General features: G+C 41.3%; 2 protein-coding genes across 3 annotated transcripts; one reads left to right on the top strand and one right to left on the bottom strand.

Annotated features, from left to right (window-relative positions):
* The first annotated feature begins 1,513 nt into the window (after window positions 1–1,513).
* cmtm4 (CKLF-like MARVEL transmembrane domain containing 4) lies at window positions 1,514–18,905 on the top strand. Of its 2 annotated transcripts, XR_006762214.2 has the most exons (5): window positions 1,514–2,448; window positions 9,041–9,217; window positions 14,441–14,539; window positions 16,144–17,054; window positions 17,934–18,905. XR_006762214.2 is itself a non-coding variant. In XM_014175518.3 (4 exons), the coding sequence occupies exons 1-4, from the start codon at window positions 2,263–2,265 to the stop codon at window positions 16,306–16,308; spliced, it is 627 nt and encodes a 208-aa protein (XP_014030993.1). In that variant the 5' UTR covers window positions 1,514–2,262; the 3' UTR covers window positions 16,309–18,905. The 2 variants fall into 2 exon arrangements, 1 of the variants encoding a protein (XP_014030993.1); XM_014175518.3 differs by having other exon boundaries at window positions 16,144–18,905.
* On the bottom strand, window positions 18,906–24,650 carry cmtm3 (CKLF-like MARVEL transmembrane domain containing 3). The gene is made up of 5 exons (XM_014175519.3): window positions 24,368–24,650; window positions 21,955–22,110; window positions 21,270–21,365; window positions 20,700–20,817; window positions 18,906–19,885 (listed from the first exon to the last, which is right to left on the bottom strand). The coding sequence occupies exons 1-5, from the start codon at window positions 24,485–24,487 to the stop codon at window positions 19,854–19,856; spliced, it is 522 nt and encodes a 173-aa protein (XP_014030994.1). The 5' UTR covers window positions 24,488–24,650; the 3' UTR covers window positions 18,906–19,853.
* Between the last annotated feature and the right edge of the window lie 175 nt (window positions 24,651–24,825).

Below are 24,825 nucleotides of genomic sequence, written 5' to 3'. Positions count from 1 at the left end.
CCTCAACCTTCTTGGAGATTTTTAATAAATCCAAATCATCTAAAATGCATGTCAGTGCTCCTTTAGTTTTTCAGGTGTATTTCTGTCACACCTGCCAATTGCAGAGCATCTCAGTATTATTCTGTTCGTTTTTTTCTGCACAACAATGGTTGCTGTTTGCAAGCATTACTTAGCTTAAATTATATAGGATAGACATTTTAGGTTGGTAACAGCCTAGAAATTCATGAACTCGTTCACTCGTCTGATGTTTGTCTCCACATAGTTACTAAACATCAGCATTAGCCAAACAGAAATCTGTATGTTTGGCTAGTACATCAAGGAAAAGTACTCACTCTGCTTGATTTCCAAATTGCAAGTTTTTGATGATTGGATATCCCCGAGATTGAATGAAAAAGAGATCTTGTAACATTTTTTTAAAGCTTAAGTTAAAAGCGACTGCTCTATACATCATTTTAGTGCTATGCCTTCAGTCCTTGAAAATATACACATATAGGAGATTTAAAATCTTTTGCTTACAGTCCATTTTATTCAGGATATAAACACATTTTAACCACATGGAGTACTGTGTTTGTGCCCTGGACATATTCAAATGAGTGTGATTGTATGGCTTTAACATGATGCCGTATGCAGCCATGTGGTATCTCGCTTTTTGTGCCGACAAAGATAAGGAAAAGTGTCTGTCAGCCCTGGCTTCAATAAAACAAAGAATCCAGACTACTTTTGTATCCCTTTGTCTCAAATCATGATACTGTGTGTAGATGGCAATTAAAATCCACATTGAATATTGCTCTGTTTCACTGTTTAATTTACTGGTATTCAGTGTGGATTCTAGAAGTGACACCATTGGGTACATATTGGGTAGTCATTTTATCGAACCCCTCATCCTACCGGTTGTCACTGAGTAGCAAGTGAATGGACTATAAGTGGAAATGAAATAATATCACCCTACTTACTTGTCCCTTGTGAACAAGTGATTGTCATGGTCAGTACTCTGTAGTACTTAGGTTTTCTCATGACCTTGACCATGAGATGGCAGTGCAGTGTTTTTCCAGACACAAGGACAGTAGGACCCTTAAGTGCGATTTATTTGTCCTTGCCCTATATCTGAACCCACCCAAAGTAAACTTTGGAGCTGAACAGATGATAGTGATCAGTCTTTATTTAATTTTTTATGTTTAAATGTCTGTCATCACTTTTAGTAGACATTACTTACGCTGATGGTCAGAGTAAGTAATGTAGCCTATAGTTATTTTATGAATTATTCCTTTTTGAAAAGTCTCGGATGAATATTTGTTTTGCATGTTTCTGTTTCATGTATGTTGATTGGCCTATTTGGCGATATGTAGCCTAGTGGTATCTATTGTCTACTGCATAGTCGATTAACATAATACTGAAATATGTTACAGTAATCGGGGTACTATTGCAAACACTATACTGTAGGCCTAGCCATAGAGATGATGGTCCTACCTGCCAAAGCGTCATCAGTGTACACCTGTGTACACGTCACGATCATAGACCACCACTCTCCGCGCCCTGCATGGCAGGGGAAAACCTACGCAGTATCTATCAACGAACGATGATACACACATCGGGAAAGCCCTTCACTATTTACAATTAAATCAACGGGGATAATAAAGATTGCCTCCGGGACCTAGGCTACCAGAAGTTACTATATCCAATGGGCGTCTTCAAGCTTTTAAATACTTTTGAAAGCGTGTGCATACAGGAATGTGCCGTTTTTTTGGGCGAAGACTTTACATTTACAGCAACCGTAATATAATTTGTATTCCAGCTCAGAACTTTTTGCTACAAAAGCCATGGTGTAAAAACGGCATGTCTCGTTTCTTCTGGCCATGATGGATTTTTGTTATTTACATACAAGTATCACAAAGGAGCGGAATGTAGCTCGCCTGTTTCTCCAACTCCCTGAATAGGTGTTTTCGGTGCGTGCAGAACAAACCAGAATAGTCCCCTTACACTGGTGCGCAACTGTAACGCAATTTGTATCACATTCTTTTTGGAAGCAGCATTTGATCAACGAGGAATATTCGCGGAATAAGCATTGTTACCCCCTTCTTTTAAATCGCCACAACAAAGTAGCTTGTCGTGCGATCGTCGCATCAAAAGTGAGCCGTTTTTATTTTGTCCCTTTCGCTTATTGTAAAAAGTTTTTTTTTGGTTTTCAAAGCTACAAGGTGAGTAATCCACCACGCTACTCTAATAAAAGTGCCCGTGCGTGTAGGAGCGTACAGTTAAATCATCATGAGGAACAGCGAGGAGGCGGAGGGGTTTGATGGCGAGGCCTCCAACACTTCCATGATCTCGGGAGCAAGTAGCCCATACCAGCCCACCACCGAGCCCGTACACTCAAGGAATGTTTTGGGTGGCATTAGGTGTGACTTTGAGTACCTGAAGTCACACTTTGGCATATTAAAGGCCGTTGAAGTGGTGAGTTAAATAATTCAGTCAAATCATTCAAGAGACTGCTTGACAAGGCTACTGAAGAACTGTAAAGATGTGCATATGAAAACGCTTCATTGAATGTTGTGTAGCTTCATTTGTATGTGTGTAGCCTGTGCTTGTCCGTTTTTGATAGATGGCCTGACTCTTTAGGCACAGTGACATAGTAGTAGCCAATTTTGCATGTTGGTCACCCGCAGTCCACTCTGCTACACTTTCACATTTTTTCTAACCAAATGTAGTATCACATGCGCCGAATACAACAAGTTTAACATTTTACCGTGCAATGCTTGCTGACGAGCTCTTCCCAACAATGCCGAGTTTAAAAATAAAATACACAAGAATGGCGCTATATACAGGGAGTAACAGTACTATATCAATGTGCAGAGAGGTACATGAAGGTAGTACGTGATTTTGCAATGGAAGTAGCCCAAATAATGAAAAATTCCTCTACTAGAAAGAATTCCATATCAACCAGTTCCTTACTGTTCACAAGTTTGGGGTCACTTAGAAATGTCCTTGTTTTTGAAAGAAAAGCAACAAAAAAACCTCCATTAAAATAACATAACATTGATCAGAAATACAGTGTAGACATTGTTAATGTTGTAAATGACTATTGTAGCTGGAAACTGCAGATGTTTTATGGATTATCTACATAGGTGTACAGAGGCCCATTATCAGCAACCATCACTCCTGTGTTCCAATGGCACGTTGTGTTAGCTAATCCAAGTTTATCATTTTAAAAGGTTAATTGATCATTAGAAAACCCTTTTGCAATTATGTTAGCATAGCTGAAAACTGCTGTTCTGATTAAAGAAGCAATAAAACTGGCCTTTAGACTAGTTGAGTATCTGGAGCATCAACATTTGTGGGTTCGATTACAGGCTCAAAATGGCCAGAACAAAGAACTTTCTTCTGAAAATCGTCAATCTATTCTTGTTCTGAGAAATGAAGGCTATTCCATGTGAGAAATTGCCAAGAAACTGAAGATCTTTTCACAACTCTGTGTACTACTCCCTTCACAGAACAGTGCAAACTGTCTCTAACCAGAATAGAAATAGGAGTGGGAGGCTCCGGTGCACAACTGAGCAAGAGGACAAGTACATTAGTGTCTAGTTTGAGAAACAGATGCCTCACAAGTCTGGCAGCTTCATTAAACAGTACCCACAAAACACCAGTCGCAACGTCAACAGTGAAGAGGCGACTCCAGGATGCTGGCCTTCTAGGCAGAGTTTCAAAGAAAAAGACATATCTCAGACTGACCAATAAAAAGAAAAGATAAAGATAGGCAAAAGAACACAGACACTGAACAGAGGAACTCTGACAATAAAAATGATAAACACGGATTAGCTAACACTACGTGCCATTGGAACACAGGAGTGATCGTTGCTGATAATGGGCCTATGTAGATATTCCATTAAAAATCAGTTGTTTCCAGCTACAATAGTCATTTACAACATTAACAATGTCTCCACTGTATTTCTGATCAAATTGATGTTATTTTAATGGACAAAAAAATTGCTTTTCTTTCAAAAACAAGGACATTTCTAAGTGACCCCAAACTTTTGAACGGTTGTGTATAACAATTGTATGACTGTTTATTTTCAAGAAATCAGCAACATTTCTCTCAGCAGTTTACAGGAACGGGAAACAGCATAGTTTTATGTGGGGTTTGAGCCAGTACACCTAAAACCAGATGTCTAGGAGGGAGAAAACACAACAACAAAGGAAGATGATGCCTCCCAAAGCTATGATAATTCAGTTGCAGAGGAAACGTCTCGGCCAGAGTTTTGTCCCCTCTTTTGGTGCCAAACTGTTCAGTCAAAGATGGTGCTCTCACATGGCCTACAGATAAAGCACTGTATCCACAGTGCGGAAAACCAGTGGAACTAAGGAAGTAATTAAGTGCATACAGTGCCAAGGGAAACAACCTGAGCCCCCTACTCAGAAGATGCCATGTTTGAATTATAGAATGTTATTTGCCTTCTGTTGTGCTGTACAGCGGTCAAAACACACACCCTCTTGACTCTTTAAGTGAACTCATTGTACAAAGAGTTTTGATGTTCAGAGGATTCACCAGATTCAAAGCCAGAAAAGCCACCGTACCGTGTGACAAGGAGAACGGTGGGAGAGATGTACGTAGAGAATCACACACACCGGAGATATTTGTCTTTGAGAAAGACATCTGTAGCCTGCGTGTAAAGTCTGTGCTGAGAGCAACTCTCTGTGCCCAGGTAGACGTTCACTGCTTGGTCAGGTGAGACTGACAATAAGCATATAATAACAATGTCATAGTTGGAGAAAGCTGACCAACTAGAGGTTACATAAAAACAAACAAAACACTGAGGTCAAACAGGAAGTAATGTCTTTCATTACAGTTACCCAGGGTAAATGTACAGTGGAGACACCACAACTCCCAGGGACATTACAGGTGTGAATGCAACAGGTCTTTCCAGTCTTTCCTGGTCATGCCAGTCTAATTCAATACCTGCACTGGGCAGGATGTCTGAATGTCATTATCTCACCTTATCTCACCTTTACCATGTCTGCTAACCAAGCTGTGTGGACGTTATGGACCTAGTCACTGTATTACTTTATTAGCCTTGCTTGCTATGCTTCCTCTGTAAGGTGGTTTCATTTGAACGATAGTACAGAGGAGTTGATAACACATTCCTTACATTTACTCATGGCAGCTCATTCAGGAAATATGCTCAAGGTTGACCATAATAGTTTTACAATCGCAGACTTCCCGTATGTAGGCTTGGTTTGACTGTCAGTTGACCTTGGAGTGCATGTTATGCCACAGCCTTTTCCACTGCCACTGGACAATGATTGACTGACTTGAAGGGCCTCACACAGAGCTGCTGAGGTCTTGTGTTTTACTATTTAATCCCCAAAACACCGCTCATTGTAACTCATCTGCAAATGTGCCCCGTTTTGTTCCCTGAACAAGAGCACTCTCAATGTAAATGGATCATCCCAGTTCAATCCACATTAGTGCAGAGTTGATGATTGGTGTTGTTGAACTAAATTAAACTAGTGATAATGGACTACAGTCTAGTTTAAAGGGAGGGTTGATGACGATAAGTTATCCTTCTCTAATATGCTACTCACTATTCAGTTACATAAAATCACATACGATTTCAGCTATAAATCAAAAAAGCATACTTTGTGGGCTAGTAAAGTTGAATGCTCGGTGCTAACCTTGCTGGTCAGATCGGGAGGGTTTTGTGTGTAGTACAGTATATGTCACATTAGTTAAGTTGAGGTGAAACCCTCCCCCCGTTAGCACGTTTACCTCTCCTAAGGACTTTACTATGGGAACTGTTCCTACAGCCACACCCACTTGCTCTCTGGTCCCATAGAGGTTGTTGTTACATAAACACTGAAGGTCTGAGGTTGACCTGGTGTTACTGGGAGAAGCAGTAGCCCCAGGATACTGGTGTTATCACCTTCGGAGAACCTTTCTTTGTGTCAGTCTACGATAACTTTACATGGGTGTGAAAAGTCTCGTGACAGCAGGCTTCTGTGGATCTCATCTCCTCTAAGCATTTCCACATAGCTCAAGTCTTTTTACCCAATCAGCTCTTACCCAGTCAGCTCTAACCCAATCAGCTCTTACCAATCAGGTTTTGACAGTCCCTCCTTTTTGGACTGTTTATAATGTAATTTACACGGTGGCCTTTATAATACCAAAATAAAGCTCCCTTTTCATCTCTTTTGTAGAGTGTTGCCTTTTGGATTAAGTTGTAACATAGCTATTCAGTTGTGTCAATGGACCTTGTAATGTTGATTTTTTTTTGGGGGTGCTTTAACAAGGGAAAGTTTAATATTATTGAAAGCCATTTTTGTAGGCTGTGTTTGGAGCTAAATTAATTTACCAGATGCTGCTCCATGTCAGCTTGCACTTCCCATTCTGGAGAGACTGTGTATTCTGTTCTAGTGTTTCTCTCTGACTGGTCTTCAACAAACACACATGATAGGTGGAATTTCTGACTCTACAGACATCTCTGGGGTAAAAAAACAGGCGAAAAACCTATTTTTGCACAGATTACAATGAGCCATTTGGGCCAGGAACGAAATACACATGACACCACTGATCAAAGTTCGTTGGAGTGCAGTCTGTGTTTTGATGCCTACCTCCATTCATTTTCTGGGAAGGGCTGCTTTTATCACGACTCAGCGATGACTTCATCCACTGCATCCACCCCCAGTCTGGACACGTCCATGTTGTTATGTCACGCTGTGCGCACCCAGACAAACACACCTCTAATGGGGTTTCAATTGGCTGCCACAGAGAAAGACATAGGCTCAAAGAATTCCTCACTGAGGTACCTACTGTAAGTGTGGGGTTGACAAAGATTTGCCCGGTCTGAAATAATAATATGTTTGTGTGTGTGCGCGACTGTGCACGTGCTTGTGTGTCTGCGTGAGAAACAATGAGTTGAGCGCAGTGTTTGGCCTTCGCAAGGCTGTAATTGCAGCAGATGTGTGAAGGGTGGTGAGCCAGAGAGCCTCTCAGGAGTGTAGCCTAAGCGCTCTCCTGCCTCAACAACACTATGTGTCAGAAAGAAGAGTGTTGTGATGAGAAGCCCTGTTACCGTCCCCTGTTCTGTTCATTAACTGGGCTGACAGGTTTAAGAAACAGCCCGGGGCTGGGGAGGAGAGGAGGGGAGCTGGTCAGAAGGAACATGGCCAGCTGCCTCCCTGCTGCTCCCATCAGCAACTGGTTCAATATACTGGTTGATTTACTCACTGCACTTATCATGTCAGTTGTCTTCTATCTCAGCCAACTAAGATGCCAGTTTTACAGCAAATTCTGACATTGACAATATTGCTCTATGCCATAGAAAACTGTTGTTGTCAGATGGATGACCATCATCCTCAAGGTATCAATAACTTGTTCTTCAGGATAATATATGGCTTAGATGGAGAGGAAAGAGTGGCTACTGATCTGCATTGTGTCTGACCCAGAAAAAGACAGGATGGATTGGGCCTCGACACTGCGCCAACATATTTTATGGAAAATATGTTTTGTTTTCATGACTTTTTTTTTTTATGTTACAGATGGATTGGTCTTTTGTCCAGCTTTATAATGGTAATTGTTTACACATAAATCATAGGCTTCATATAGTCTCCAACGCTATTAGAGATTATTGTACAGTGGTGAGTGGGTTTTCTCTGTCTAAAGATAACATCACGGCTAAAACGGCAGGTGAATCTGCATATTCAAGTCTCACTGTTGCCATGGAATGCGTTGTCTGTCAATCACCCTTTCCATTTAACCAGTACAAAACAGGAGTTGGCTCTTCACAGAGAGGCCTCGCTCAAATCGGCAGGTCAGAAATCTGAGCAGGTCAATACATTATAAAAACAGCATGAAGTGTACGTGTATGCAAATCTGTGTCTCCTTTCATGGCTTCTTGGTAAGGTTTGTTAGGGATGGATTCTCGTGGTTAAATCCCAGACTTGGTATTGGTACTTTTTTAGAGTTCTGGCCGTAAGCAGATCCTCAGACGCTTGGCTGTCCAAGTCCCATGTGGGGAGCCATAGACTGTCAAGAAGTCATGTGAATTCCTCGTCAAAGCTGTGAAACCAAGCATCTGCTTAAGACATCTGAAGGCTCCCCTTAGGAGGGGGATTTTTGAAAAGTGGTATTAGGAGAGGGAGGGAAAGAAAGGAAAGGGATTCCATACGTGAGAGTGTGATGTCACGTTTGATGATGATACCAAAATAGTTCTCTCTCTCTCTCACTCTCACGCTCTCACTGTGTGATGTGACAAGGGAATGTTCCATTAGTCACCTTTTAGCTTTCTCAAGGTGGTGCGAATGTATACAGTGCACGGGTGCATTAGCATGCTTGTAATTCTCAGACATCCTATCACAGAGCTCATACATTTTTGATGATAAAAGCTGGACTGGGCCCTCTATCCCAGATGGAACAGATTCTTTATTTAGATCTGCCAGGCAACTAGATCCGGTCTGAGCCGGCCCAGATGGGACAAAGCCTGGAATGTGTATGCGTGGTGATGGCGGTGGTTCCGTCTCCCTCAGGCTCGCGTGGACCATCCTATAATCTGCTGGTCTGAAGTTTGTGGAGAGTCGGGCTGATTGCAACGGAACCCCTAAATAACACATTAACCTCCGAGTTCTCCCCCATCACTGTGGTGGAGTGCTGATTGGGAGGGAAAATAATCAATTAACGGTTCACAATGAGGTTGTGGGCTCCTCTCACTCACTTCCCAAAGCAATGCCACTCCATCAGCACCAGTCACCTCAGTCTCATCAACATTTTGGAGTAAGGTGAAAGAAACGTGGATAGTGTCACTAGTTGATATATAGTTATCATTACTAAATGGCTAACCCCTGGCATGCCTCAAATGATTAATTAACAATATAAAAACGTAATTTGTGGTTTTCACGTTGGTCGTACTCCGTCTGACTGAATGCGTTTCTTTGTGTTTTATGTGGGTAGTATCATAACGACTTACTCTCTACCCACTCTACTGTAGGACTGCATGTGTATAGCTTATTTTAAGGCTGTCCTTGACCTGTCCCTCTTCCTCCTCCCTCTCTGCAGGCCCTGGCCCTCATAGCCTTCATCTGCATAGAGACCATCATGCTGTGCCTACCCTGCGGAGGGGTCTACTTCTTTGAGTTTGTGAGCTGCAGTGCCTTTGTAGTCACCGGCGTCCTCCTCCTCATCTTCAGCCTCAGTCTGCACACCAAAGTGCACCACATCAACTGGAGCCTGACGGTGTGTATACCAGCAACACACACTGACCACTCACAGCCTCTTACTGGAGGCAAGAGTCTGGTTCAGATGTCGATAAGCCAATAGACACGTCTTCTGGAGGACTTAATGGGTTGGTCTCTTTGCTTTGAGACTGAAGTTGTGGCTAGTTTAAATACAGCGTTATTACATAGGTATAAGAGCAACTTCACATAAAGTATTAACATATGTGATTAAATACATTTGATTGGATGAACTGAAGGGTAAACTGAATTTGCTGAATGTGCACTTTCCTATAAAATGTGGGTGAGAATGAGTAAAATAAAATGCAGTCATAGCAAATGTTAGTGGCGGGTGTTCACCAATCCAACATGGCCCCTTTGACTATTTGCCTACAAACACACATCGTTAGAGCGTTGGGCTCCGGTACAGGATGTGTTACAGATAGAAATGGAAACGCTGCTCTGTGCTTAATTTCCAGAACACACTGCATACCAGAAAGAGAAATAGGTGGTGAGTTAAAGTGGTTTAAATCCAACCATAACTATCGTATTGCATGGTATACTTAGTACTATGTGTTTTACCTCAAACAGGCAAACGGAGGTGTGCCTTTGGCTTTTACTGTTGGCCAAATGAAGCAAAATGAAGCAGGGTTTTTATATATTGTTTTAAATAGGCTTTGTGTGTTTTTCTCCTGAGGCCCACTGGTTTTGGGCTATGCAGGACCCTTCAAAGAGATGGAAACACTGCACCATGTCAACACAACATATGGCTATCTTTGTATCTCTATAATTCAGTACTTCCATATGAAATATATCAATGTCTGTGAATGTGATGTCATAACTTTTTTTATTTTTTTTTATTGTCTTATGCACACCGTTTGTGTGAAGAAACAAAAGTCATTTGGTGTGTTTATGCCGTTGTGCCTTTGGGGGTGGGCAGTTGAAACGTCTGTTATCTGTATTTATTTGAGTCAGTTAGAGAGCTGTTGCTTTGTGTGCATATGTGTGTTTGGTTGTGGCTTAAAGAGAGCTGTTGCCATCTCCATGGCTCTTATTGGCTCTAGATTGGAGTAGCGGACTTGGCATCAGCATAGTGGCCCGTTTTCCCTTCAATGTATTTAAATCTGGGACATTCAAGGCTTCTCCAATGTGAGTGGGCTCCAGGAATCTTGACATTACACAGCAGTTTTGACTGAGTGTAAACCGAGAAAGTAATTCTCCAAACACTCCAGTGACACTGAAATGACCCCCTTGTGGAGCCGACTTATAAATGTGGAAAACGTCTGAGGAGGGTCTGTTCTTCCAATTATGTGCTATTTGATACTGTCATATCAAACCCGTGCTTGATTATATGTTTGGTAATGGTCTATTGCTGTCTTGGGCATATAGGGGAGCTATTCCCCCACCTAAGAAAACGAGAACTGCCATGGGCTTTATCATAAAGCTCTCTGAGGTAACTTTTACAAAAAGTTGTTGAGTGAAAGCTCCTGGAATGTCACATTTGGTTAGAGGTCATTTGGTTATTCAGATACATTGTTGGCGCTAGCTAAGGGGAGTGAGTTCAGTGTTATGAGTGTTCTTTTTCTTTCCCCTGCCCCTGGTGAACTGTGTGATGCCGTGTCTCTGGATTTGGGTGGCGTTGTGGCGTTGGTCTGTCTTGTGCTGGCAGAGACTGACTCTCTTTTTGTGGCGTGGCCACAACGGTCAAACATTGTCTCAGAGCTGACTGTCTCTTGTCTTTCACACAAAGGGTTTCAAATTACCAACTGCCATGCCAGGGAGTGCCAGCACAGAGAAGGGTGACCACACACACAGACACTGCCAGTTTTAAATGTGGGCGAGTGCTGGCCCAGTCAATGCTGGGAAAGTTTTTGCTCAAAAATGAGGAGGCTGGGAACATAAATCTCAGTACATGCTTGACTGGAATGGCAGCCTGTGGAGGACCTGTTGTGGCCCCTTGACTGGATCTTTGACAATGTGCCAGGTAGTCTCCCCTCTGAGTGTGAGAGCATATGCTGATCTGGTTTGCAGGTTATCCCCTCTCACTTCAGTGCAGATCCTGCTATGCCAGCTCCTTATTCTTTCTGAACATGGAAGTCAGGCAGTGTATTGGCTTGAGTGGAGCGAAGGTTTCTGTTTTGATAGATGAACCTGTGGCAAATCACAAGCAACATATTATTTATTTACTTTGCTGACTAATGATTGAACATGCGATACAGTGCATTCCTCTTGCAGATGTAGCTGTGTGGTTTATTTACCTTGAATCTTGGCATCTGTTGAAATAGTGTGCAACGCCATCATGCTTGTTTATGCATTAGTAGCTTCTGCTGTTTGTTCCAAAGCAGGTGTCTTTCAGACCCCATGCTGTTTTACCTAGCAGGGTCCATTCCCTCCCCCTACACGTTTAATCCACCTGCAAATTATGGCTTGCTATTGTGATTCATCTGTTGTGCTCGCAGAGCCCTCCTCTCTTACGTTGTATTCATTTTCACTCAGTTATCTCAGAGGGGAGTCCAGGAAATGTTTTTCACTGCAGATTTTTAAGCCCAGTATTTTGCCACCCAAGCAGAAGACATGCAGTAATTATGCTTCTCTTTTTATTGATTTCATCCCCCCAAAAAAGATTGTTGAACTGAACGTATTCTGCAATGTGAAGTCTACTCGCACTTCGGAGAGTTTGTCTGGATATGCGTGCGTCCTGTTGCCTTGATCCTTGTCTAAATCAGCATAAACACGCAGCTGAAAACATTTGGTAGAACCATTTGAAGGGGATGTAGCTTCTGGAGCCCCGACAGCCCTCCTCGGTGAAAGACCACTCCTAACACACTCACACTTTCTGGCTTCCAGAGAGTCCCTGACTGCTCTGCCAAATGCTGAGCTTGCTGACATCTCCACCTCTCCCAGAGAAGCCAGTAAGTCTAAGCGGCCTGCCTGCCTCTCTGCCTCGGGGCTCCGGGGGAATGAGGGGTTGGAGAAGTGTGTCACTCTGCAGAAAGAGCGAGAGTGAGGCAGCGGTTTGACTGGGGTATTTACAGGCAGGCGCTCCATCTTTTGCTACTGCTTTACAAACCGCAGCTGTGCATGTGGGAATGGTTTCTCCCAGAGAGCAATGTGCTGGGGTGAGCTGGACCTGGAATTAGATGGATCTGGGGTGAGCTGGACCTGGAATTAGATGGATCTGGGGTGAGCTGGACCTAGGGTGAGCTGGACCTAGGGTGAGCTGGACCTAGGGTGAGCTGGATCTGGGGTGAGCTGGACCTAGGGTGAGCTGGACCTAGGGTGAGCTGGATCTGGGCTGAGCTGGATCTGGGCTGAGCTGGATCTGAGGTGTGTAGTAGAGGGAGCGTGGCAGTATTGACGCTGAGAAATCAGTCCAGTTGGACCAGTGTATGCTGTGCTGTTACTAAGGGTGATGGGAGATCCAGCTCTACAAGATCGCCTAGCGCTGCTGTAGGAATGCTTCCATTAAACACATCAGACAGATTAAACCCACCGTTTGTCTTCTCTTCACACATCTTGCCAAACAGATCACACACAGACACGCTCTCTATACCTGCCAAACATAGACTGCAAATACAGGAAGTGAGGCATTAGAGTTTATTTGCCCTACATCTGAAGCCAAGTGTGAGACTCAGGCTTGATTAGTTTCTGATTGATTCCAGCATTTGTGTGGTTTGGTGGTCTGAGAGCTGTACATGTGTGTTGGTGTAAAAAAGGGAGACTTGAGTCTGGTTTGGCCAGTGTTCTGGTTTTGAGGGTCTCGCTTGGCTAGTGTTCAGTCTTGAGTCTAGTTTGGCCAGTGAGTCTGTGGGGGATAGTTGGTGTCATGTGAGATGATGTGGGTTATGACTCCCATTATGCAGCTATTCACATGGGGGGGCATTGCCCCAGTCATGCTGAAACATTTATTAAGCATACACTGAAGGACTGGTCAGCCAGAACAACACATCCTGAAAGCTCACGGAGACACAGTGTCCGATGTTCATGTGAATAATTAGGTCCTTGTACTAGGACCTTCAGTGACTGCCTTCAGCGCCAAATACTATCAACTGAGAACAAGAGAACAGCACAAACAATTCCAAACATTCAGATAGCAGAAGGATTGACAAGTTTGACAATGATGTGGGTTACAGAGACTCTAAATATGCAACTTCAATATGACAGAAACTGAAATTCTACCATAATATGACAGAAACTTTAAATATGTTACTTTAATATGACAGAAACTCTAAATATGTTACTTTAATTTGACAGAAACTCTAAATATGTTACTTTAATATGACACTCTAAATATGTTACTTTAATATGACAGAAACTCTAAATATGTTACTTTAATATGACAGAAACTTTAAATATGTTACTTTAATATGACAGAAACTCTAAATATGTTACTTTAATATGACAGAAACTTTAAATATGTTACTTTAATATGACAGAAACTCTAAATATGTTACTTTAATATGACAGAAACTCTAAATATGTTACTTTAATATGACAGAAACTTTAAATATGTTACTTTAATATGACAGAAACTCTAAATATGTTACTTTAATATGACAGAAACTCTAAATATGTTACTTTAATATGACAGAAACTCTAAATATGTTACTTTAATATGACAGAAACTCTAAATATGTTACTTTAATATGACAGAAACTCTAAATATGTTACTTTAATATGACAGAAACTCTAAATATGTTACTTTAATATGACAGAAACTCTAAATATGTTACTTTAATATGACAGAAACTCTAAATATGTTACTTTAATATGACAGAAACTTTAAATATGTTACTTTAATATGACAGAAACTCTAAATATGTTACTTTAATATGACAGAAACTCTAAATATGTTACTTTAATATGACAGAAACTCTAAATATGTTACTTAAATATTACAATTCTGAAATACAGCAGGAGCATACAGTACCAGTCAAATGTTTGGACACACCTACTCATTTAAGGGTTTTTCTTTATTTTTTACCATTTTCTACATTGCGGAATAATTGTGAAGACATCAAAACTACGAAATAACAATTTTAAATTTTTTTTTTTTTTTAATGTATTTTATATTTGAGATTCTTCAAAGTAGCTTTGCACACTCTTGGCAAACATTAGTGTCTCTGTACAAACATGGTGAGAGAATCTAGTACTAACTCCTGGCTACTTACAATATGTACAGTAACTATCAGTCTAAACATTACCTGTTAATTAATATGCATGGTCTGTCTGTCTGTTTCTACAGGACCTGGTCAACACTGCAGCCAGCACCTTCTTCTTCTTCTTGGCTTCTGTGGTCCTGGCTGCTCTCAACCACAAGTCCGGAGCCGAGATCGCAGCAGTGGTGAGTTCCCCCGTCCCGCCCCACTGCATCCTCATCCTGGTCACTCCTGTGACCCCTGACCTGGGCCTTCTCAGAGTGACCACCCTGTTTATTAGTCTGTCTCAGATGTACACCACTGAAACATGGGCTGAGGTCTGGTCTTTCTCCTTCCACCCCCTCATCCTCCCTCCTCCCTACTAACCTCTCTCTGTGAAAGGGTTCTTTGATCCGTTTTTGTGCTACGCAAAGAACAGTGGCTGGTGTTACATGACCCACTAGATTTATGTTGTTTGAAGAGTAGCCTATATGCATCTAAAATATACATCAGAGACCTTTACTACAAAATGTTCAGAGATATGTTAAATAATCAAATCGAATGCAAGACATTTAGCAATTAACTACAAGCCTCCCTGAAGTTTTTCTGTTGATTTTCTGTTTATCAGATTCTTTGTCTGTCCACATTATACTGCATTTCCTGTTAACTGCTGCCTCCCTGTGGAAGGTAGCCTGAACTACATTTCACCAAGTCGATATGGCATTTTGTCCCCACCTACAGTATAATAAAGCCAAAATGGAATTGCTGCCACATCAAGCTGTCTGACAGTGTGAGAGGTTTGAGGATCAGTTGGCCAGGCAGTAATTGGCCAGCCCAGAGGCGAAGTGTTCATGTTCAGGGTGTGCTGAGAGCTTGATGATGTGTGAGCAGAGCCACAGTGAATGTTCATGGCTCCATTGGCCACCCTGCTGCTGCCACATCCACACCATTTACTGACTCAGTCCCTCCCTGGAGGTTATGAGCTGATTTCTGATTCCTGTCATGTCAGCTCTGAGCCGTGACATGGACATTTACGCTGGAGTTCAGCCCTAATTCCCTCGTTGGAGAGAGAGAGGTAACACCTCATTGGTTCTCTCTCTCTCTCTCTCTCTCTGTTTCGCTTTCTTTTTCTCTAGGTCTCTTTCTCTTTGACCATCAACCCTCTTTGTAACCCTCAACCTAATTTTGATGTCTCTCCCCCTCATTCTCTGTACCGCTCGCTCCATGATCTCTTGCAGATTGTATGCATTGTCTGGCAAAGCTTGCTCTACACAAAAGAAAGCATGCACGCCCTCGCACACACTGCTGGTCCTGTGATTCCTGTGGTTGTGCATGAGGCTGGACCAGCAGAGCTGTGTACTACAGGCGCCCGGCCGGTGGCCTGTGGATTTGTGCTGAGTCGTTTATGGTACAGATGTTCTCAGCAGGAAGTTTCTATTAAACATCCTGGGCTTTTCAGGCCTGGAGGGGGCCAGTTAAATCCCTGGGCTCTCCTTCTAGGGAGGGATGGAGGGAGTTGTGGGAGGGATGTATTTGTTGAATTCCACTCTGTCTATTTCTTCAGGGGCGTATACTGTATAAAGGGCTGCGATTTGGAGAGAGATTAGACACTTTGTGTGTTACTGTTTAATCCGCTAAATGTCTTGCTGTAATTATACAGTAGTTCCTGCTTGAGATGTATTTACTACTGGAAATATTAGGAAGGAGTTGTCATTTCCTCCTATACTACTTGGAAACCTACATTTATTTTAAGTTCATAGTAACAGAAATTCTGTTGTGTTGAATCATGTTCCTGTAACTTCCTGTGCAGATATTTGGCTTCCTGGTGACGTGTGTGTACGCTGTGAACACCTTCCTGGCTGTGAAGAGGTGGCGTATGGGTGACGGGCGCTCAGTGGCGGTCCAGACCAGTGAGTACATGCGAGCCCGCACTGCCTCCCGGGGAGAGATGGAGGCACGGCCTGACCTGGCCTGATGGAGGTGACATTCTGAGACCAAGACTGACATTTAGGGCTTCTATCCTACCATACCCTCTCTCCCACTACCCCCTAGTGACATAACCAATCACTGTACCCACTCCATGGATGAGCACTGCAGCCTCTTTTCTTGGGGGTCTCCTTTGGCGAGAGTCCCTCAAGGCCTGGAGCCAGAGCCCCAGCCCCCTGAGAGTACCAATACACAGACTGGGTCAGAGATCTTCCTCTGTCGACAGTCATCAAGAGAATTGACTTGATGTTAATTCAGTGTTTTTCTGGTTTTGAATTCAGAGTGGTTTGAAATCTTGCTCCAGTGTTTTGTAAATGCTCTTAACTGTGTGACTTGGTATGTATGGCCGCCAGCACTAACTGTACAGGGTTTGGTGTTTATGTTACTTGCAATACGTACAGGTAGCACTGTCTGTTTAGATATGGAATGATTTTTTAAACGCTACAGATCTGACACACAATGAGAACAACAGTTTAATGAATTCAATTGATTTATATATTTTTTAACTTGAACTTGAAAAAAAGGACCAAAAGCTTACGCCTATTTGTTAAGGCAGGTCAACCGGTTATTACGGTTATGAACTCAGATACTCCTGAAACACATTCCCAACACAGTTCAGTTCCACAATGTCATTACATTTCAGTTGTGTCTCCCTCTGTAGAAGATGTAAAGTAACCATCCTCAGTGTATCTCACTAATACATCACACCGAACCACATGGACAGGAAAATTGAAGGTATTCGTTTTTGACTATTTTTATTGCAGGACTTGATTTAGTTTCTTCAGAAAGTATTCATACCCCTTGACTCATTCCACATTTTGTTGTTACAGCCCAAATTAAAAATGAATTAAATATATGTTTTTCTCACCCATCTACACACAATACCCCATAATGACAAAGTGAATACATGTTTTTAGAGATGTTTGCTAATTTATTGAAATTCAGGCTGTAACATAACTAAATGTGGAAAAAGTCAAGGGGTGTGAATACTTTCTGAAGGCAATGTAGTTGGTATGAGTGCTATTTGTAAATGGTTAAATAGTATAAATGTGACGTTTATAGGTGTTGTACCTATAGTATATCTGGCCTTGTGAGTGACCGACAAATTGCACAGTGGTACGTTACTAACATGGTGGTACGTTTGGTAATTGAACGAAATACTGATAAACAGGCGCAGGTCGAGGTCAGCGTCCATAGCACATCTCAGGTATTGGCTGATTCATCATTTATTTTTGAAACTTAAATGTGGAAACACGTACATTTGTCAAAAGATGTTGTCTTGTTAGTAATTGGGTCCATGGCATACTCATTCACAGAATGGCGCACCAATGGGGTTTTACTTTTTGCCATGAATGTATTTAGTTGAATGTGTGATCTTATTAATCTTATACAGCAAACATTATCACTTACCTTATTTCATAAAACACCCTCGCAACTTCCTGTATTTTTTTGTTGAGATCCCATTTATGGAGATGTAGCCCAAGTCTGTTCATATGCGCAAGTTTGTACTGAATGTGTCTAGGATGAAGGACTTTTAGAAATGTTGACTGGTCATTGTATTTTTTGTTCTAAATAGTATTGTGTGTTTACATCTACACAACATTGTGATTCCAGGTGTTCTGTATTCCACTGAGCCTGCTGGTAATACTGTATGTATATGTGGATTATGGTAAGGATACCATCAGAGGAACTGCTCACGGTGGATGCTTTTTATGGACTGAAGTGCACCTTGTGGGACATCTTACAAATGTTTTAAAAGATGCCATCTTTGTCAAAATGATAATAATTTGTGTTTAAGAGTTGATGAACCAATATTCTTTGTGAGAACCATCTTAAGGCCTAACTAAATTAATGACTTTGTAGGCGAGAGCGGGAACATTGCAAATCTCAAATTGCAGATTTAATTGGAATGAATTGACCGTAATAACTGTTGATTATGATTGAAACGTGTGAGAGGGTGGGTTTGTGTGAAGAATAGACAATCAAATGTTTCTATTTATGTCTCTCTATTCAATGAAGGACTGGTTGATTGTTTTAAGTGGGATATTATGCCTCGACTTCACAGTAGTGGGTCCATCTCCTTTATCTAGCAACACATTATGCTATAACATACAGTGTTAGACCATGTGAGTGCATATGTAATCCTTGCTTTAACTAGTAGTGAAATGATGTGACTATAGTGGAACAATACAAGTTAATGCTTCATGAAGGCCTTAACAATCTAGAGCACTCTGTAAATATAACCTAAGATTTTGAACTGGGTGTATTTATATTACAATATCTTGTAACATGCTTAAAACAACTCTACCAACAGTGCTTCATGCATAGGTTATGACTTGTGTCAAGGTTTTGAACCACTCAACACCCGAAATGGCTTATCTTAAAATGAAGACTTAACTGCTCTTATCTTTTTAAAAGTTTGACCTTGATTTTCTTAAATGCTCTGTAACTGATACAGGTATTTATTGTACTCAAGGAGGCAGTCATAAAATCTGTGTTGTTGTATTTAAAGAATTTTCTGTAGATTTAACAAAACTATGGTTTATGGTGACAACGTTGTTCTAAAATAAACTGGTTTGGAAATGATGATGTCTTAATATTTTATTAAACAAAGTAAAGCTTACAATGGCTGAAAAACAATTCACTCCTTTCTTCTTTTCTTTTATTTGACCTGCAAATTGATAAATGTTTGATGTACAAACATGGTAAGAAAACCTTAATAGGAACCTTTTAAATAGGAAAACATTTTGGTGTACCATTTATCAATGAATGCAGTCCTACCACATTTGCAGTTGACTTTTCAAACACAATCACAAAAGTCTCAGTGCTTTTCCATTATCAAAAGTTTTCGGAATTGGTAGAAAAGAGAAAACATTCCGCTGACAAATCAAATTCAAACAGGAAGTGGCCATTTGGGCAGTCTGGTAAGAGTTGCTAAGTGCCATGCACAGTAAGTATTTTCAGCTCGGTGAACATGGATCTGTAACAAAATTATTTTAATGCAAGGATATCACATCAGATACAGGAACATTTTCAATAAAGGTTACCAGAAATTGAAAAATCAAGCAAAGCCAGTACGATGATTGGACAGATGGTGTAACCAGCCAACCAGCTGCCAATCTTTTCAATTATGTAAACCTCATAAAAACATAGGGAATTTCTCCAGATTCTTCCATTTAAACGTAGTGTCATCTGCCTTTGTTCCCCATGCTCCCCTTGGCATTATGGAGGCTGAGCAACTGTAAACCAAAAGCCATCACCAAAACTACCACAGTTCATTCACAGCTTCAGAAATGTATTTCAGAGTTTGGGCAATTTTAGAGCATTTGGAAAATAATACTTTAACCGTAATTGATCATTGTATGTGTCAGCATTCCAAAGCGCTAAAGACTGAGATAGGAAACCTGTTTTCACATCAGTTTCAAATGAAATGTGAATCCTTCAGGATGCCGTTGATGTCTGCAGTATGGCTGTCTTCCTGCCAGGCATGGTAGATTGGACACACACACACACGGTCCCTGGGGTAGAACCTCTTCAGTCTGAGTCAGAGTCTGAGTCGTTGTACTCTATAACACAAAACCAGAAAAACACTTTTACAGTTAGGTTATGAGCTGTGCCTGTCTGTGTATGATACATCCCCTCTGCCTGTCCCTTCCAAAGAGGGAAGTGAAGTGAATGCCTTGTCTTGCTGAGTCCTGATGTCTCTGACCTCCTTATGCAATGATCAGGAATTCAAATTAGAAATGAATATAAAGCCTATATAATTCTACAAGCTAATCATGATAGGTAAAAACACATTTGCGGTCACCATGTGAACAACATCGATGATTAAAGAGCTAATATAAATGTTAGTAACATAGTAACAACTAGGTTGTGCTGAGATAGTTTCAGGGCAAATGAGAAATCAGAATTCAGATGTTACCATGTTTTGTTTATTGAATAGATTAGCTACTCAGCATGGACAGAACTAAGCCAACAATCTGCACAGATTTTCAGACGATGTGCTGACTCCACAAACACACTCCATGAGTATTGGATCCCCACTGACCTATGTGACCCTTGGCTGAGTAAACCTGAGCCATGTGGTTCACAATGTGGCTAATGATTTCTACTACGCGCTATCAGCAAACTGCAAGTTTGTTGTTTTCCTAAACTATCCAAACACATTTCCTTAGAACGAAACAAAAACCCTGAATGGAGAGTCAACACCAAGTTTTAATTTCTATATTTCCTGTGTCCATTTTGTGAGAAGAAAAGGAAAGGACTGAATGTTTCTGAGGGGTACTGTAGCAGCTACAGTCTGTAGCATTAGGGACAAAACGTAGATTACGTTAATTAGATCATACTATATACTAGACATGATCTGAAAGAAAGCGTTACCTGAGGTTCTTGGTGGGTCGTCACCCAAGTCCCCTCCTTGTTTGAGGAAATTAGCCAGGTCATTAAAGATGAAGTAGAAATCCAGCGCAAAAACAATGGTGGCAATGAACCCAAACACCTGTAGGGGAGGAGGGAAAGAAAAACGTTGATATCAATGTGAAACAGCTAGTGAATCCAGAAGGGGGTGAAGTGTCTGACAGAAGCTAGCTATAATATGATATCCAGACACAATGAAGTAATGCAGCGGAGTAACCAGACACGACGTCTGAGTTAAACGTTAACTTTAGAGTTCAATGTGTATACAGTAAATTAGGGGGGGTCAAAGTCATTCCATGGAGAGCCTAGTGTCTGCCGGTTTTTGTTTTTTTCCTTTCAATTAAGAGGAGTTCCTTGCTAATTAGTGACCTTAATTCATCAATCAAGGACAAGGGAGGAGCGAAAACCCGCAGACACTCGGCCCTCCTTGGAATGAGCTTGACAACTGTGCTGTTAATGGCGAGGGGACACAGCTCTGATCATGGCATAGGCTAGATTAGAGATGTGTGGATAGTGTCAAAGAGCATTTCTTACCCCTGCTGCTTTAGAGGCCCCGTCTGTGAACTTGGAAACTGATATTATGGAGATGATAAAAAAGATGATGGACGCACTGACACAGCGCAGAAAATCCTAAAAGAGAGAAATAATAGAAATGAAAAAGTAGTTTTCACATTTGTTTTATAATTGTCAGCAGTGGCTACCATCCCTACTGTACCCAAGTGGACTATGAATATACTGAGTGGACAAAACTTTATGAACACCTGTTCTTTCCATGACAGACTGACCAGGTGAAAGATATGATCCCTTATTGATGTCACTTGTTAAATCCACTTCAATCAGTGTAGATAAAGGGGAGGAGACAGGTTAAATAATGATTTTTTTAAGCCTTGAGACAATTGACACATGGATTGTGTATGTGTGCCATTCAGGGGGTGAATGGGTAAGAAAAAATATTTAAGTGCCTTTGAACGGGGTGTGGTAGTAGTGGGTTTTTCACACTCAGTCTCCTGGGTGTATCAAGAATGGTCCATCACCCAAAAGACATTCAGCCAACTTGACACAACTGTGGGAAACGTCAGAGTCAACATGGGCCAGCATCCATGTGGAATGTTTGATACCTTGTAGAGTCCATGCCCCAACGCATTGAGCCTGTTCTGAGGGAAAAGGGGGTGCAACTCAATATTAGGAAGGTGTTCTTAATGTTCTGTACACTACTCACCATGAGGGGGAAGTGGAATCCCTTAAATCGCTCATTGAATTTGGTGGAATAGGCAAAAAGGAGGAAGAGGGCAGCCAGGAACTCAATCAGGGGTGCTGTGACAAAGGCTGCTGCCGTGGACGCAACAAAACAGATGAACGCGATGAGGGACAGAGCCTGGCGGAGAAGACAGAGGGAGGGAGAGATGGAGAAATTGACCAATAGAATGCAGTAAAGGCATACTATAGTTATTTTGGTCCAAAATCTCCCTTTCAAGAAATGTTGCAATGCCCCAAAGCTATTACATTTCCTGTCTCAAGCTGTAAGGAGATGCAGCTGTTGAATGACAAATAATATACACAGACACTCACAGATACACTACAAGCCTATACTGTAGATGAATTCTAAAGTTTTTGCTTGTTTTTGCTTTAGCTAATCATGAAAACATGTTTGTCTGGTTGAGCACAAATCCTGAAAGATGCAACTGTCTTTGTGATTTCAAAGATCGGAATAAGTCTTTATTATCAGCATGCAGTCTCTCGATGAGTTTGTGTTTACTTTGTAAACGCATTTTTGGTGATAGTGCTTGTTTTCCTACATCCTCTTGTCCTGAGTTCCCCCGGCCAACACCATTGGACAAGACAAGCCCAGGCACTGTTATTCTACACAGAGAGCCATCTTGTCTTTGTTACACTGGGTCATCAAAACCACAGACATGGCTCGACTTGGGTAGGGAACTCCCCCAAATGCAACACAGACTGCTACTGCAGCTTTCATAGATACAACCCTGAACACACTGTTCATCTATCTTACACTTAGAATGTGTTTCATCGTCGAATAACATTGAATATCTTCAAAAGGCACAGCAGAACTGTGCTTCTGCTTATCAGACATTTTGTCTGACCTTGACATGACTAACGTTTCTCATCTCAGACACCCACTGCTATGTTTCTGCATAGCAGGAACAGTTCATACCAAATATGTCCTTGGATAGATAGTAAAGCAACAAGGTCAATTCTCTAGGAATCTTGGAATCTAACATTTGCTTCTGAGACTTCTGGCACGACACATTTCTTGTAAATTGGATGCTACAAGCGACAAACTAAATGACTTAGGCAGCATTATTGTCATTCCAGCTATTACGATCAGGAACATCTCTGCATATGTTTTCCAGCTGTCTTGAGCCACTACTAAAACCAGCATATTTCATATTGTATCGTGAGTGTTTCCATTGTTTTCCAATGGTTAAAGTCATAGTAGCACCCGTGTGGTTTCTAACGCAAACAGGGGAGAGGATCATATTCTAGGTGTGTGTAAAGAGGCTGCATTGTTCTTGGAGACTGATTCCTTTACCTTATAGCGCCAGTCTGCCAGAGCCCTCTAAAGCCCTCTATTCTATACAGTATAGCTTTTGGGCTACATGCCCTCCAGCAGAGTCAGTTAAGTAGAGACTGAGAGGGTTGATAATTGCTTTATGCAGCACATCCATGAACTGAATCTCACATGCCAGACATAGGAGGGTCCATGATAATAACATATTTGAGTTCAATCGGTTCAAATCCTTGGTGATGACCACTTTTACAGTAAAGATATCTAAGCAGACATACTCTTGTTTCACTTCCTGATATCTGAGGTTTCAAATAATCCATAATCATTGAAGAATTAATGCAGCTAATTTATTTTCAACCATTTGTAATTTTAGCAAACTATCTCTTTTAAATGTATTTTTGACCATTTTTGTTTACTTGCATGTGCAAACGTGTCTCTACAATAGGCTACTGCACATCATGTCAAAACCTATTAGTAGATATCCAGTATAACAGTAATACACAGCAGAAGTGCGACATTAGACTGACCACATGAAGTATAGAATACATTACAGTTGTATGTAAGGTATATTGCTTGCTTGTGTAAACATGAATTAGCCTACACAAAGGCTACATGAATATGAATGATTGTTTACAGGCTATATGTCTCAAATTATTCATATGCATTGTCTTTCGTATAACTGGTATACATCTCATCTGAATTAAAAGGTAGTCAGTCGTAAACTTAAAACCTTCCAAAGTAAAAAAATATGTGGCTAACTCTAATTCATAAATCCTTTTTTAGCGCCTTTGACGAAAACAAAATGAGAACCGTGTGATGGACACATTGACCTCTATAGAAATGAGCAGAATTCCATGGTTGTGTTTTCCATATAGTTTACCTAAACAGCTGGTATACAATAGCATAAATTAATCCTAACAAAAACCGACTTTTGAGCATTCAAATGTGTAACACTGAATAGCACAAACCCGTTAAATCGGTGTGCACCCCGCCCCCGTCATCTAAACTTCTAAGCATTTGCTTGTCTTGGCAGCGTCGAAGAAAAGTATTCGGAAGAAACAATGGAAATAATGACACTAATATCTTCTTTGAAATGCTACGTTACCACTTCTGCAATAAGAAGTTGTCCTTTCCGTGAAGATGCGAATTCTTTGGCGATTGGGAGAATAGTTTGAAGGACACTTTGGCTCGGTCCAGTCGTATCGGGAGCTTCGATGTCCCCCATTGCAAAGGTAAAGTTTGAGTTCAGTATTGGTTACAGATCCAGCGGGCTGGAAGAGTTGAGAGAGTGGAAAATGCAAAGCCTCGAAAAAGCGTGTTGCTTCTTGAAGTGGAAACGGAAATAATGACAGATCGAAAACGTAGTTCACAATAGCTCAACATCTGCATTCTAGAGATGTTAGACCCTTATACTGGGTGGACTGCGCTATGTGCATGCTAATATGAGTCAAAACTAAAATACTGTAATGTATTTGTTAAAATTGTTGTGATGTATCCCTCGAGGTTTATAAATAATATGTTATAACTTTATAGGCCTATGGGCCAACTTTATGGGAACGTCAT

Source organism: Salmo salar, chromosome 26 (assembly GCF_965601325.2).
Source record: "Salmo salar chromosome 26, fSalSal1, whole genome shotgun sequence".
Taxonomy (NCBI): Eukaryota; Metazoa; Chordata; class Actinopteri; order Salmoniformes; family Salmonidae; genus Salmo; species Salmo salar.
This window is presented reverse-complemented; position numbering and strand designations above follow the sequence as displayed.

What these genes read in the sequence shown, in the direction of transcription:
- cmtm4 (XM_014175518.3), top strand. Translation starts at nt 2,263, where the DNA reads ATGAGGAACAGCGAGGAGGCGGAGGGGTTTGATGGCGAGGCCTCCAAC. An exon ending in ACATCAACTGGAGCCTGACG is followed by an intron (nt 9,218 to 14,440) that starts GTGTGTATACCA and finishes CTGTTTCTACAG; the next exon opens with GACCTGGTCAACACTGCAGC. An exon ending in GAGCCGAGATCGCAGCAGTG is followed by an intron (nt 14,540 to 16,143) that starts GTGAGTTCCCCC and finishes CTTCCTGTGCAG; the next exon opens with ATATTTGGCTTCCTGGTGAC.
- cmtm3 (XM_014175519.3), bottom strand. Translation starts at nt 24,487, where the DNA reads ATGGGGGACATCGAAGCTCCCGATACGACTGGACCGAGCCAAAGTGTC. An exon ending in GATTCCACTTCCCCCTCATG is followed by an intron (nt 21,366 to 21,954) that starts GTGAGTAGTGTA and finishes TCTCTCTTTTAG; the next exon opens with GATTTTCTGCGCTGTGTCAG. An exon ending in CGACCCACCAAGAACCTCAG is followed by an intron (nt 19,886 to 20,699) that starts GTAACGCTTTCT and finishes TTTGTGTTATAG; the next exon opens with AGTACAACGACTCAGACTCT.